This window comes from Bombina bombina, chromosome 6, assembly GCF_027579735.1.
Source record: "Bombina bombina isolate aBomBom1 chromosome 6, aBomBom1.pri, whole genome shotgun sequence".
Lineage (NCBI taxonomy): Eukaryota > Metazoa > Chordata > Amphibia > Anura > Bombinatoridae > Bombina > Bombina bombina.
In genome coordinates, this window is record NC_069504.1 from 525125952 (window position 1) to 525144474 (window position 18523).

Below are 18523 nucleotides of genomic sequence, written 5' to 3' on the forward strand. Positions count from 1 at the left end.
ACATACTGTATATAGAACAAACACAACCCTGGTGTATCTCTTTTTATGCATACATACTATATATAGAACAAACACAACCCTGGTGTATCTCTTTATATGCATACATACTGTATATAGAACAAACACAACCCTGGTGTATCTCTTTATATGCATACATACTGTATATAGAACAAACACACCCCTGGTGTATCTCTTTATATGCATACATACTGTATTGTATATAGAACAAACACAACCCTGGTGTATCTCTTTATATGCATACATACTGTATATAGAACAAACACAACCCTGGTATATCTCTTTATATGCATACATACTGTATATTGAACAAACACAACCCTGGTGTATCTCTTTATATGCATACATACTGTATATAGAACAAACACAACCCTGGTGTATCTCTTTATATGCATACATACTGTATATAGAACAAACACAACCCTGGTGTATCTTTTTATATGCATACATACTGTATATAGAACAAACACAACGCTGGTGTATCTCTTTATATGCATACATACTGTATACAGAACAAACACAACCCTGGTATATCTCTTTATATGCATACATACTGTATATAGAACAAACACAACCCTGGTGTATCTCTTTATATGCATACATACTGCATATAGAACAAACGAAGTTCGGTTCGGATCGATTCGAATTCGTAAAATTTCGAATCGATTCGTTTCGGATTCATTTTGGATTCATTCGGATTTGAAGAAATTCGTCTGGATTCGGTTTGGAAATTCGGCAATTCGGTAAGTGTTAGGTGGGATTAGACTAGTATTATACTGTATATTAGGTGTTAACCTAACATACTGTATAATACTAGTGTAATCCCAATGGCCATCCGAATATACGAATCGATTCGATTCGGTGCGATTCGGAAAATTCTGCAACATTTTAATCGGAAATTCGGTTCGATCCGAATCGCCGAATTTTTCGAATTTTCCGAATTTTCCGAATTTTCCGAATCGAACCGAACCGAATCCCACATGTCTACCTTATATGCATACATACAGTATATAGAACAAACACAACCCTGGTGTATCTCTTTATATGCATACATACTGTATATAGAACAAACACAACCCTGGTGTATCTCTTTATATGCATTCATACTGTATATAGAACAAACACAACCCTGGTGTATCTCTTTATATGCATACATACTGTATATAGAACAAACACAACCCTGGTGTATCTCTTTATATGCATACATACTGTATATAGAACAAACACAACCCTTGTGTATCTCTTTATATGCATACATACTGTATATAGAACAAACTCAACCCTGGTGTATCTCTTTATATGCATACATACTGTATATAGAACAAACACAACCCTGGTGTATCTCTTTATATGCATACATACTGTATATAGAACAAACACAACCCTGGTGAATCTTTTTATATGCATACATACTGTATATAGAACAAACACAACGCTGGTGTATCTCTTTATATGCATACATACTGTATACAGAACAAACACAACCCTGGTATATCTCTTTATATGCATACATACTGTATATAAAACAAACACAACCCTGGTGTATCTCTTTATATGCATACATACTGCATATAGAACAAACACAATCCTGGTGTATCTCTTTCTATGCATACATACTGTATATAGAACAAACACAACCCTGGTGTATCTCTTTATATGCATACATACTGCATATAGAACAAACACAACCCTGGTGTATCTTTTTATATGCGTACATACTGTATATAGAACAAACACAACCCTGGTGTATCTCTTTATATGCATACAAATGTATACAGAACAAACACAACCCTGGTTTATCTATTTATATGCATACATACTGTATATAGAACAAAGACAACCCTGGTTTATCTATTTATATGCATACATACTGTATATAGAACAAAGACAACCCTGGTGTATTTCTTTATATGCATACATACTGTATATAGAACAAACACAACCCTGGTGTATCTCTTTATATGCATACATACTGTATATAGAACAAACACAACCCTGGTGTATCTCTTTATATGCATACATACTGTATATAGAACAAACACACCCCTGGTGTATCTCTTTATATGCATACATACTGTATATAGAGCAAACACAACCCTTGTGTATCTCTTTATATGCATACATACTGTATATAGAACAAACACAACCCTGGTGAATCTTTTTATATGCATACATACTGTATATAGAACAAACACAACGCTGGTGTATCTCTTTATATGCATACATACTGTATACAGAACAAACACAACCCTGGTATATCTCTTTATATGCATACATACTGTATATAAAACAAACACAACCCTGGTGTATCTCTTTATATGCATACATACTGCATACAGAACAAACACAATCCTGGTGTATCTCTTTCTATGCATACATACTGTATATAGAACAAACACAACCCTGGTGTACCTCTTTATATGCATACATACTGCATATAGAACAAACACAACCCTGGTGTATCTTTTTATATGCATACATACTGTATATAGAACAAACACAACCCTGGTGTATCTCTTTATATGCATACATACTGTATATAGAACAAACACAACCCTGGTGTATCTCTTTATATGCATTCATACTGTATATAGAACAAACACAACCCTGGTGTATCTCTTTATATGCATACAAATGTATACAGAACAAACACAACCCTGGTTTATCTATTTATATGCATACATACTGTATATAGAACAAAGACAACCCTGGTTTATCTATTTATATACATACATACTGTATATAGAACAAAGACAACCCTGGTGTATTTCTTTATATGCATACATACTGTATATAGAACAAACACAACCCTGGTGAATCTTTTTATATGCATACATACTGTATATAGAACAAACACAACGCCGGTGTATCTCTTTATATGCATACATACTGTATACAGAACAAACACAACCCTGGTATATCTCTTTATATGCATACATACTGTATATAAAACAAACACAACCCTGGTGTATCTCTTTATATGCATACATACTGCATACAGAACAAACACAATCCTGGTGTATCTCTTTCTATGCATACATACTGTATATAGAACAAACACAACCCTGGTGTACCTCTTTATATGCATACATACTGCATATAGAACAAACACAACCCTGGTGTATCTTTTTATATGCGTACATACTGTATATAGAACAAACACAACCCTGGTGTATCTCTTTATATGCATACAAATGTATACAGAACAAACACAACCCTGGTTTATCTATTTATATGCATACATACTGTATATAGAACAAAGACAACCCTGGTTTATCTATTTATATGCATACATACTGTATATAGAACAAAGACAACCCTGGTGTATTTCTTTATATGCATACATACTGTATATAGAACAAACACAACCCTGGTGTATCTCTTTATATGCATACATACTGTATATAGAACAAACACAACCCTGGTGTATCTCTTTATATGCATACATACTGTATATAGAACAAACACACCCCTGGTGTATCTCTTTATATGCATACATACTGTATATAGAGCAAACACAACCCTTGTGTATCTCTTTATATGCATACATACTGTATATAGAACAAACACAACCCTGGTGAATCTTTTTATATGCATACATACTGTATATAGAACAAACACAACGCTGGTGTATCTCTTTATATGCATACATACTGTATACAGAACAAACACAACCCTGGTATATCTCTTTATATGCATACATACTGTATATAAAACAAACACAACCCTGGTGTATCTCTTTATATGCATACATACTGCATACAGAACAAACACAATCCTGGTGTATCTCTTTCTATGCATACATACTGTATATAGAACAAACACAACCCTGGTGTACCTCTTTATATGCATACATACTGCATATAGAACAAACACAACCCTGGTGTATCTTTTTATATGCATACATACTGTATATAGAACAAACACAACCCTGGTGTATCTCTTTATATGCATACATACTGTATATAGAACAAACACAACCCTGGTGTATCTCTTTATATGCATTCATACTGTATATAGAACAAACACAACCCTGGTGTATCTCTTTATATGCATACAAATGTATACAGAACAAACACAACCCTGGTTTATCTATTTATATGCATACATACTGTATATAGAACAAAGACAACCCTGGTTTATCTATTTATATACATACATACTGTATATAGAACAAAGACAACCCTGGTGTATTTCTTTATATGCATACATACTGTATATAGAACAAACACAACCCTGGTGAATCTTTTTATATGCATACATACTGTATATAGAACAAACACAACGCCGGTGTATCTCTTTATATGCATACATACTGTATACAGAACAAACACAACCCTGGTATATCTCTTTATATGCATACATACTGTATATAAAACAAACACAACCCTGGTGTATCTCTTTATATGCATACATACTGCATACAGAACAAACACAATCCTGGTGTATCTCTTTCTATGCATACATACTGTATATAGAACAAACACAACCCTGGTGTACCTCTTTATATGCATACATACTGCATATAGAACAAACACAACCCTGGTGTATCTTTTTATATGCGTACATACTGTATATAGAACAAACATAACCCTGGTGTATCTCTTTATATGCATACAAATGTATACAGAACAAACACAACCCTGGTTTATCTATTTATATGCATACATACTGTATATAGAACAAAGACAACCCTGGTTTATCTATTTATATGCATACATACTGCATATAGAACAAACACAACCCTGGTGTATCTTTTTATATGCGTACATACTGTATATAGAACAAACACAACCCTGGTGTATCTCTTTATATGCATACAAATGTATACAGAACAAACACAACCCTGGTTTATCTATTTATATGCATACATACTGTATATAGAACAAAGACAACCCTGGTTTATCTATTTATATGCATACATACTGTATATAGAACAAAGACAACCCTGGTGTATTTCTTTATATGCATACATACTGTATATAGAACAAACACAACCCTGGTGTATCTCTTTATATGCATACATACTGTATATAGAACAAACACAACCCTGGTGTATCTCTTTATATGCATACATACTGTATATAGAACAAACACAACCCTGGTGTATCTCTTTATATGCATACATACTGTATATAGAGCAAACACAACCCTTGTGTATCTCTTTATATGCATACATACTGTATATAGAACAAACACACCCCTGGTGTATCTCTTTATATGCATACATACTGTATATAGAACAAACACAACCCTGGTGTATCTCTTTATATGCATACATACTGTATATAGAACAAACACAACTCTGGTGTATCTCTTTATTATGCATACATACTGTATATAGAACAAACACAACCCTGGTGTATCTCTTTATATGCATACATACTATATATAGAACAAACACACCCCTGGTGTATCTCTTTATATGCATACATACTGTATATAGAACAAACACAACCCTGGTGTATCTCTTTATATGCATACATACTGTATATAGAACAAACACAACCCTGGTGTATCTCTTTATATGCATACATACTATATATAGAACAAACACAACCCTGGTGTATCTCTTTATATGCATACATACTGTATATAGAACAAACACAACCCTGGTGTATCTCTTTATATGCATACATACTGTATATAGAACAAACACACCCCTGGTGTATCTCTTTATATGCATACATACTGTATTGTATATAGAACAAATACAACCCTGGTGTATCTCTTTATATGCATACATACTGTATATAGAACAAACACAACCCTGGTGTATCTCTTTATATGCATACATACTGTATATTGAACAAACACAACTCTGGTGTATCTCTTTATATGCATACATACTGTATATAGAACAAACACAACCCTGGTGTATCTCTTTATATGCATACATACTGTATATAGAACAAACACAACCCTGGTGTATCTTTTTATATGCATACATACGGTATATAGAACAAACACAACGCTGGTGTATCTCTTTATATGCATACATAGTGTATACAGAACAAACACAACCCTGGTATATCTCTTTATATGCATACATACTGTATATAGAACAAACACAACCCTGGTGTATCTCTTTATATGCATACATACTGCATATAGAACAAACGAAGTTCGGTTCGGATCGATTCGAATTCGGAAAATTTCGAATTGATTCGTTTCGGATTCATTTTGGATTCATTCGGATTCGAAGAAATTCATCTGGATTCGGTTTGGAAATTCGGCAATTCGGTAAGTGTTAGGTGGGATTAGACTAGTATTATACTGTATATTAGGTGTTAACCTAACATACTGTATAATACTAGTGTAATCCCAATGGCCATCCGAATATACGAATCTAATCGATTCGATTCGGTTCGATTCGGAAAATTCTGCAACATTTTAATCGGAAATTCGGTTCGATCCGAATCGCCGAATTTTCCAAATTTTCCGAATCGAACCGAACCGAATCCCACATGTCTACCTTATATGCATACATACAGTATATAGAATAAACACAACCCTGGTGTATCTCTTTATATGCATACATACTGTATATAGAACAAACACAACCCTGGTGTATCTCTTTATATGCATACATACTGTATATAGAACAAACACAACCCTGGTGTATCTCTTTATATGCATACATACTGTATATAGAACAAACACAACCCTGGTGTATCTCTTTATATGCATACATACTGTATATAGAACAAACACAACCCTTGTGTATCTCTTTATATGCATACATACTGTATAAAGAATAAACACAACCCTGTTGTATCTCTTTATATGCATACATACTGTATATAGAACAAACACAACCCTGGTGTATCTCTTTATATGCATACATACTGTATATAGAACAAACACAACCCTGGTGTATCTCTTTATATGCATACATACTGTATATAGAACAAACACAACCCTGGTGTATCTCTTTATATGCATACATACTGTATATAGAACAAACACAACCCTGGTGTATCTCTTTATATGCATACATACTGTATATAGAACAAACACAACCCTGGTGTATCTCTTTATATGCATACATACTGTATATAGAACAAACACAACCCTGGTGTATCTCTTTATATGCATACATACTGTATATAGAACAAACACAACCCTGGTGTATCTCTTTATATGCATACATACTGTATATAGAACAAACACAACCCTGGTGTATCTCTTTATATGCATACATACTGTATATAGAACAAACACAACCCTGGTGTATCTCTTTATATGCATACATACTGTATATAGAACAAACACAACCCTGGTGTATCTCTTTATATGCATACATACTGTATATAGAACAAACACAACCCTGGTGTATCTCTTTATATGCATACATACTGTATACAGAACAAACACAACCCTGGTGTATCTCTTTATATGCATACATACTGTATATAGAACAAACACAACCCTGGTGTATCTCTTTATATGCATACATACTGTATATAGAACAAACACAACCCTGGTGTATCTCTTTATATGCATACATACTGTATATAGAACAAACACAACCCTGGTGTATCTCTTTATATGCATACATACTGTATATAGAACAAACACAACCCTGGTGTATCTCTTTATATGCATACATACTGTATATAGAACAAACACAACCCTGGTGTATCTCTTTATATGCATACATACTGTATATAGAACAAACACAACCCTGGTGTATCTCTTTATATGCATACATACTGTATATAGAACAAACACAACCCTGGTGTATCTCTTTATATGCATACATACTGTATATAGAACAAACACAACCCTGGTGTATCTCTTTATATGCATACATACTGTATATAGAACAAACACAACCCTGGTGTATCTCTTTATATGCATACATACTTTATATAGAACAAACACAACCCTGGTGTATCTCTTTATATGCATACATACTGTATATAGAACAAACACAACCCTGGTGTATCTCTTTATATGCATACATACTGTATATAGAACAAACACAACCCTGGTGTATCTCTTTATATGCATACATACTGTATATAGAACAAACACACCCCTGGTGTATCTCTTTATATGCAAACATACTATATATAGAACAAACACAACCCTGGTGTATCTCTTTATATGCATACATACTGTATATAGAACAAACACAACCCTGGTGTATCTCTTTATATGCATACATACTGTATATAGAACAAACACAACCCTGGTGTATCTCTTTATATGCATACATACTGTATATAGAACAAACACAACCCTGGTGTATCTCTTTATATGCATACATACTGTATATAGAACAAACACACCCCTGGTGTATCTCTTTATATGCATACATACTGTATATAGAACAAACACAACCCTGGTGTATCTCTTTATATGCATACATACTCTATATAGAACAAACACAACCCTGGTGTATCTCTTTATATGCATACATACTGTATATAGAACAAACACAACCCTGGTGTATCTCTTTATATGCATACATACTGTATATAGAACAAACACAACCCTGTTGTATCTCTTTATATGCATACATACTATATATAGAACAAACACAACCCTGGTGTATCTCTTTATATGCATACATACTGTATATAGAACAAACACAACCCTGGTGTATCTCTTTATATGCATACATACTGTATATAGAACAAACACAACCCTGGTGTATCTCTTTATATGCATACATACTGTATATAGAACAAACACAACCCTGGTGTATCTCTTTATATGCATACATACTGCATATAGAACAAACACAACCCTGTTGTATCTCTTTATATGCATACATACTGTATATAGAACAAACACAACCCTGGTGTATCTCTTTATATGCATACATACTGTATATAGAACAAACACAACCCTGGTGTATCTCTTTATATGCATACATACTGTATATAGAACAAACACACCCCTGGTGTATCTCTTTATATGCATACATACTGTATATAGAACAAACACAACCCTGGTGTATCTCTTTATATGCATACATACTGTATATAGAACAAACACAACCCTGGTGTATCTCTTTATATGCATACATACTATATATAGAACAAACACAACCTGGTGTATCTCTTTATATGCATACATACTGTATATAGAACAAACACAACCCTGGTGTATCTCTTTATATGCATACATACTGTATATAGAACAAACACAACCCTGGTGTATCTCTTTATATGCATACATACTGTATATAGAACAAACACAACCCTGGTGTATCTCTTTATATGCATACATACTGTATATAGAACAAACACACCCCTGGTGTATCTCTTTATATGCATACATACTGTATATAGAACAAACACAACCCTGGTGTATCTCTTTATATGCATACATACTGTATATAGAACAAACACAACCCTGGTGTATCTCTTTATATGCATACATACTATATATAGAACAAACACAACCCTGGTGTATCTCTTTATATGCATACATACTGTATATAGAACAAACACAACCCTGGTGTATCTCTTTATATGCATACATACTTTATATAGAACAAACACACCCCTGGTGTATCTCTTTATATGCATACATACTGTATACAGAACAAACACAACCCTGGTGTATCTCTTTATATGCATACATACTGTATATAGAACAAACACAACCCTGGTGTATCTCTTTATATGCATACATACTTTATATAGAACAAACACACCCCTGGTGTATCTCTTTATATGCATACATACTGTATATAGAACAAACACAACCCTGGTGTATCTCTTTATATGCATACATACTGTATATAGAACAAACACAACCCTGGTGTATCTCTTTATATGCATACATACTGTATATAGAACAAACACAACCCTGGTGTATCTCTTTATATGCATACATACTGCATATAGAACAAACACAACCCTGTTGTATCTCTTTATATGCATACATACTATATATAGAACAAACACAACCCTGGTGTATCTCTTTATATGCATACATACTGTATATAGAACAAACACAACCCTGGTGTATCTCTTTATATGCATACATACTGTATATAGAACAAACACACCCCTGGTGTATCTCTTTATATGCATACATACTGTATATAGAACAAACACAACCCTGGTGTATCTCTTTATATGCATACATACTGTATATAGAACAAACACAACCCTGGTGTATCTCTTTATATGCATACATACTATATATAGAACAAACACAACCCTGGTGTATCTCTTTATATGCATACATACTGTATATAGAACAAACACAACCCTGGTGTATCTCTTTATATGCATACATACTTCATATTGAACAAACACAACCCTGGTGCATCTCTTTATATGCATACATACTGTATATAGAACAAACACAACCCTGGTGTATCTCTTTATATGCATACATACTGTATATAGAACAAACACACCCCTGGTGTATCTCTTTATATGCATACATACTGTATATAGAACAAACACAACCCTGGTGTATCTCTTTATATGCATACATACTGTATATAGAACAAACACAACCCTGGTGTATCTCTTTATATGCATACATACTATATATAGAACAAACACAACCCTGGTGTATCTCTTTATATGCATACATACTATATATAGAACAAACACAACCCTGGTGTATCTCTTTATATGCATACATACTGTATATAGAACAAACACAACCCTGGTGTATCTCTTTATATGCATACATACTTTATATAGAACAAACACACCCCTGGTGTATCTCTTTATATGCATACAAATGTATACAGAACAAACACAACCCTGGTGTATCTCTTTATATGCATACATACTGTATATAGAACAAACACAACCCTGGTGTATCTCTTTATATGCATACATACTGTATATAGAACAAACACAACCCTGGTGTATCTCTTTATATGCATACATACTATATATAGAACAAACACAACCCTGGTGTATCTCTTTATATGCATACATACTGTATATAGAACAAACACAACCCTGGTGTATCTCTTTATATGCATACATACTTTATATAGAACAAACACACCCCTGGTGTATCTCTTTATATGCATACAAATGTATACAGAACAAACACAACCCTGGTGTATCTCTTTATATGCATACATACTGTATATAGAACAAACACAACCCTGGTGTAGCTCTTTATATGCATACATACTTTATATAGAACAAACACACCCCTGGTGTATCTCTTTATATGCATACATACTGTATATAGAACAAACACAACCCTGGTGTATCTCTTTATATGCATACATACTGTATATAGAACAAACACAACTCTGGTGTATCTCTTTATATGCATACATACTGTATATAGAACAAACACAACCCTGGTGTATCTCTTTATATGCATACAAATGTATACAGAACAAACACAACCCTGGTGTATCTCTTTATATGCATACATACTGTATATAGAACAAACACAACCCTGGTGTATCTCTTTATATGCATACATACTGTATACAGAACAAACACAACCCTGGTGTATCTCTTTATATGCATACATACTGTATATAGAACAAACACAACCCTGGTGTATCTCTTTATATGCATACATACTGTATATAGAACAAACACAACCCTGGTATATCTCTTTATATGCATACATACTGTATATAGAACAAACACAACGCTGGTGTATCTCTTTATATGCATACATACTGTATATAGAACAAACACAACCCTGGTGTATCTCTTTATATGCATACAAATGTATACAGAACAAATACAATCCCTGTCTCTCTCTGTTTTTGTCTCATTAAAATTCTGGACAGGAAACAAATGGAGAAAAATGTAAAATATGGCAAATCCTTGATGACAAGTGGGAATGTTTTTTTTAAAATTCACTGTTAAAAAAAGACTGTTGTTTGATAATGTAAGTTCTATATTACAGAATATGAAATGTGTGCTATTGAAACAGTATCACATAGATCTTAAAGGGCCAACATAGTTGAACAATGACATGACATGCTCTAATTTGTTAAAGCATGTCATTTTAAGACTAGTGACCCTGCACTACTGTGTGTTTTAGGGGAAGTATACACTAATTTTCCTATAACTGCATGTAGTAGACATTACTATAAAGAAGGATATGCACAGCTACAGATACTGATATAAAACTCCAGTGTAAAACCTTTTAAAAACTTACTTAGAAGCTTCCAATTTAACACTGTTAACAAGATAAGCCTGGGACACCCACTGAAAGGATCTGATAGCAGAACCTCCCCCCTCCCTTGCATATGAAAAGACCCATTATAAAAACAGAAGCAGTCTGAAGTCTGTATACATCAGTATACATCTAAAATTTTGGGGCTTGGTTAGGAGTCTGAAAATCAGCACAATGTTATTTAAAAATAAGCAAAACTATACATTTTTACAAAAACACACCCAGATGGGCTACATAAATGGATCATCTACAAAACATTTATGCCACGAAAAATCTAGTGTATAATGTCCCTTTAGCCTGCAAACTGTTTAAACACACAGTAGAAAATCTGCTCGGGAACCACTGAGCTCTGCTGGTCCTAAGTGGAAACCACAGCTGATCCAATCAGCAGTGCAAGTCGCATGACTCAACTGTGTAACTAGGGCTGCTGATTGGATCAGCTGCAGTTAACACTCAGGACCAGCAATGCTCTGCAGGTCCAGAGTTAAACTTCTAATGAGTGTTAAAGTAGTGAAGTGCTAGTCTTAAAATTACATACTCAAACAAGAGCATGTAATTATTTACTATTATGGCATTTGAATACATATACACTTCGTACAGCATACTGGGTGTGGCCAATACAGTGGCTAACAAGAATATTTATTATTACGCCCACCAGAAAGCAGTGCAGTCAAAGTGAACCATCATCCACTTGGAAGGATTAAAGGTGAAAGAATCAGCATATTCCACTCCATTCAACAGTGACCTGAATTCTGGACAAAGAAAAGCGGTTCCTGCATATGCAGCATCAATATGAAGCCACAGGCCTTCTCTGGCACCTAAAGAAAAACATACATAGTGAAAATATAGCAAGAAAACGAAAACAGTATGTAGCATTCAATGGGTTTTGTTAACTACACTTCTTCTGAAATACTTTTGTGATATGAGATTTTGTTTACTGTGCATACAGAACTGTGTAAACAACTTTACATGTTATTTAGCCATTGCCAAAAGTGTACGGTAATGTTAAACTTTCAGAGTGGTTGTCATTTGTAGTCAAAAGATGGACAATACACTTTAAAGGGACATGAGCCAGTACTTTAGTTTAAAAAAAACATAAAAATAAATAGATTGTGTTAAAACGTAGAAACATAATGGTGCTGCCGCAAGCTTACTGCCACATGAATTTATCAGTAAAAGTCATCTACTGAGCATGGGCAAGAAACGGACTTCCTATTGCTAATCTGCGTGTACGTGTCTGCAAGTGTACATATATCCTGTGACGTCAGCTCAAGTTAAACACAAGTGTTTTTTTTTGTTCTTTACCACATCTTCTGATAAGCAGTACAAGGCAATGACTGCTACTGTAAATAATAATGGTAGCATGAATCAGAAAATTACAATATTAAAAAATGGACAATAATTTTCAGTAGTAGTACATACTATTAATTAGCTTTCAAAAGAGGTGGTATTTATACATGTGTTTTGCTTTTTTAACCACCTCTTATAATAGGCAGTTCAATGTACTGACTACTAATACAAATAATACAAATAATAGCAAGAATCAGAAAATCACAATATTAAAAAAAATGGTCAATCATTTTCAGTAGTAGTACATACTTTGGATTGTCCTCCAGAAGAGGTAGAATTTTTTAATAAGTAGTTTTTTTCCCCTCTTTTTTTCATCCTGTCACATGATTTTTGCAGCATGCTCTACTGAGCATGGCCAAGAAACTGATTGGAGCTAGTGCACATGTATCCTAGCAACCACTTAAAAAGAGGATGCTCCTCCTCAGCCTTCCTGTAGAGACCACAAAGGCGGCCTTTCAACGGCTTAGAAATACATTTATGAGCCTACCTAGGTTTAGGTTTTAACAAAGAATGCCGAGATAACAAAGCAAATTTGATGATAAAAGTAAGATGGAACGTTGTTTAAAATTGCAAGCCCTTTCTGAATCATTAAACTTTAATTTTGACGTGACTGTCCCTTTAATAATGTTTTGTTTTTGTTTTTCATGCATACTTTTGCACCCTCATGCATGGGTAAGTTATTTTGATCCATATAGTTCTCTTTCTCATATTTTGTATTCATATAGTTTATATATCACATTTTTAATTATTTAAAGTGTCAGTAAATGAAGGTGTGTTACGGCTCACATATAGTTACACTGTAATGTTATGAGCACTACAAGATAAAAAAAATTCAATCACATATGTAAATATTAAGTTATAGCTTTTTGAAATTACCCAAAACGATAGTTAGGTAAGTCCTATCTGGCCGCCCATCTAGCCGATCCTGCAGTGGGATCGGCTAGTGTAATCTAATAACGCCCCTAGTAACGCTCATTAATGCTTGTTCACAGTCTATTTTCAGGCAAGCGATTCTCGCCATGAATTAAAACTGCACATGCGCAATACCTGCACTAGAGCGTAATAACTATAGAGAGTCAGTGTTTTAATTTAACAATCCCTGTCAATCAAGTAACGCGCGCCCTTGACAGATGCAGCATAAAAAAATAATAATTTACATTACCAACATTGGGCGGCCTGAGATCCGAACATGGAAGTAAGTTTAGATAAGTTTTAAATAACCATCTACAATGTTTAGAAAGGTGAAATGCAGCTAGATTGCTATATTTACATGTGGCATTTATAATTATTTTAAGAAAAAAAGCTAGGTTTACTGTCCCTTTAAATATTGAAACATTGGCACTGTTTACCCCTACTTATGTAACCCCTACTTATGAACTCATTTCTATGAAATTTGAGCTTTACAAATGATTGATAATATTAACAATAACTTACACACTGGGCCTAGCTCTGCTAGGTTATCAAATGAACAGACACCAGTTGTTCCTAAAGTTGCACAAACCTAAGAAGAAGAAAAAAAAAGTTTATTCAAGTGAAGATAACTAGCTGATCAATAGTTATGAGAGTTCTGTGAGAATATTGTAGACTATGTAAAAATCTTGGAATGATGATCTAGCTTACAAATGTGTTTATAGATGCCTGACTTCCAGCACTCTGAGGAATCAAAATGGCTGCCAACACCACGTGTCTAAGTAAAGACACTCATCATGGTAGAAACATATTCTAATGAATAACTACAGACATTATAATTATCTAAGAAATTCACTGCACAACGAATATAGCTAAAAGGGAAACAATTGGTTCATGGAGCAGCAACTTTGTTAAAAAACAAGTAAAACGTATGTAAGATATAGAGACATGTTGCTGGTGTTTGAAATATGTCAGACTATCTTTAGGTTTGCCACTCAGTATTTTGATATAGTGATATGTTTATTGCTCAAATCAATGTAGATAATGAATAATAAATCCCCTGTTATGCTGACACTTCATAAAAGTGTGTGGGAATCCCATTTGAAAAAAATTATCATTTTAGTCATATCAACCTTTTCATTGTAGTGCTGAAAGAGGACTTATGCTAATGTATACAAATTATCATGGGTAGTGTTTTTCCAAGAAATTTCATGTATATTGTCAAAAGTGAGTACAGGTGGCCCTCGTTTTACAACGGTTCAATTTACACCGTTTCAGAATAACAACCTTTTTTCCAGTCATGTGACTGCTAATGAAAAGCATTGAGAAGCAGTGCATTTATTAAAATACCCAGTAGGTGGAGCTGTCCGCTTGTGTTGCAGCAAAGTCAAGCAAGCTGAAATTAATCAGTTTAACCAGACCTGAGCTATCGAGCAGATTTCAAAGGAACAAGATCTTCTTGTCTATAACTGCAAGTGAAGTCTGTGTTGTGTGATTATTTTATTAGATTTATAATGCTGTTTAGCAAATGTTTTTGTTCATTAAACTTAGTTTAATTATATATTCTGTGTTGTGTGATTATTTTATTAGGTTTATAATGCTGTCTAGCATTTAAAGTCTTCATTTCTAAGCTTTAAAAATAATGTATTAGGTGTTACTTATGACAATTTTGAGAGGGGCCTGGAACCTATTTCCCTCACTTCCCATTGACTTACATTATAAACTGGGTTTCAATTTACAACGGTTTCGATTTACAACCATTCCTTCTGGAACCAAACCCGGCGTAAACTGAGGACTACCTGTATTCATATATTTATGTTGTTTTCGAAATAAAATATTTTATTTTCCTTAAAATCAATAATAATTATTATCATTAAGACTCCCGTATAAATTGTGTGGTGTTTTCAGTACATCTGCTCACTCACGAAAATAGGAACAAGCCCTCTTTTCCTGTCTTCTTCCACAGCATCCTTTAGAGTTTCTCCTCTAAGTGAGAAATTTTCATCCACTGGTAAAAATCTGACCTTTACTAATGAAATCAAAGCAGCCTTTTCCACAGAAGAATGGGCCTGCAGAATAGAGAAAGACAATAACAGCATTATTATAAACACAAAGTTACAGAGGCCGTTTTGCTCTTAAAGATATAGTTCAGTCAAAATTGGAATCCTCATGGCTGCATTTCAGTTTTGAATAGAAGCATTTTTGTAATATACAAGTATTAGCAAAAATGCTTCTAATAAAAGCTATTGCTGTTTCAAAAGTGTATTTAAGTATGCCGTGCACCAGCATTTTAAACACAGCACTTGCTCAGCGAGCCTAAGGTGCTTGTTCCATCTGGTAATGACTCAATTTGTTAATAGCTGAAATATTACAAGCTGATGCTCTGAGCAGCTGCAGTATTTATATCGCTGGTACACTGAGAATATCTGGCCATTCTTCACATGCACGTGCAGAGAAAAATGTTAACACTAAAACAGTGATAACTTTTACTAGAAACATTTTTGCCAATAAATGTATATTGCAAATATGTTTCTATTCAAATATGTAATTCATTTATGTGCATTTCAATTTTGACCGGAATGTCCCTTTAACTATTAAAATTATTGGCCAAGCAACTATACCAATTAGAGGTGGGAATAGATATAAGATTTTAGAGAAGAAGGAATTGTACTAGATGTTAAAATTAAAAACTAGACTCCCTATGGGTATGAATAGAGAGTGTGACATTAACTATTTCATTGATAACTAATCGTAAAGTATATCTATGGTTAGCCCCCCTTTACCTAGCTCTGGGTTTCTTTCTAATTGTACCTTTGTGATAATGTGGTTTGCTCCAAATTCCTATATTTTCCTTGTGTCATTCTCTTCCTATTTAATTTAAGCGCAAATTATTGTAACAAAAATTGGTCTTAATATAAGATTCGGAATATATATTTAAATGAAAATGTATATTTTACCAACTTCTCAAGCTAACTCTTTAGTAAAGAGAAAAAGAGAATATGGCTAATCCAAGGCTAGTAGTATGGAAACTCTTGTATAGATTGCTATATGCACTTGCGATTTTTACTATATATATATTATATGCTTATCATGTGTTATATGTTATTATATGGATCTGTTTTTCTTTTTTCACTTATTAGCCCCTCTTTGTAGTGCTAATCTGCATTCCATTTTATGGTCACATGTATATCATTTATTGGCTGTTTTTTAGCCTATTAAATGCAGGTTGTGCCTATAAAGACAATTTACTAAGTATGATAGCTATGTCTATGAATAAGCACCACTAGGGGGCGTGAAACGCGTCAGACTCTGTGCCTGTTGCCTGTCTGCTGTTACTTGGCTTCACAAGAGCGCTCAGCTAAAGCTGTTTTTATTGTTCTTTTTTTCAATAAATCTCTATTTTTATGCAATACCCTCCAGTAGTGCCTGCTCTTTTCTCCCATGTATTGTTATCTTTATTTTCAACTTTGACCTGAACCTTAAAAATACCAGCAATGTTGGTAAAATACAGGCTTGGTGGCAACCCCATCCGCAACACTTAGGGTGTAAAAGGACCATTAAGTCTTCACATAGGTCTTCTGTAAAAATGTATAAGGTCATTATGAAACCAAGGAATAATAGCTTTTTATTTATTGTATATACTAATGTATACACAAACTACACACACATACACACACACGTGCGCACAACCACGGATACATGTTCTTAATCTCTGCTTTTCTTACTGTATGAGTATGAAAAGCCCCTGATTGATAAACAGACACTCTACACAATCGGTTGTTATTGAGTATTTTGCACTGACCAAACAACACCCAATTTCTTCACACTCGTGTATTTTGAACATACCTGGTCAGATGCATAAGCTACTAAACGGGAGTTTAGGAAGGAATCATCTGAATCTGGTTCTAAAATTTTCATTTCCAAGATCTTATTTTTCCTTGCTGCCAGTAAAGCTATCAAGGTGGATTCACTCACAGTGCTCTGAAAAATACAAACTATTAGTTTCATTATATACATTATAGAGGATTGGAGTTATATTAGCTAAATATTAAGGGTGTGTCAGGGGGTGTCAATCAACCCAATCGTATTCGATTGTGTTGAT

The 18523-nt window shown here is 33.8% G+C and overlaps 1 protein-coding gene across 1 annotated transcript in view; it reads right to left on the minus strand.

The window, feature by feature from the left end:
• HDC (histidine decarboxylase) overlaps nt 1-18523 on the minus strand; it is a 64574-nt gene that overhangs the window by 24023 nt on the left and 22028 nt on the right. Inside the window, exons 5-8 of the mRNA XM_053719893.1 lie at nt 18268-18402; nt 16347-16490; nt 14947-15013; nt 12818-12980 (exon numbers count right to left, since the gene is read on the minus strand). Coding sequence (XP_053575868.1) covers nt 12818-12980; nt 14947-15013; nt 16347-16490; nt 18268-18402 — 509 coding nt within the window. The remainder of the gene's footprint in view (nt 1-12817; nt 12981-14946; nt 15014-16346; nt 16491-18267; nt 18403-18523) is intronic.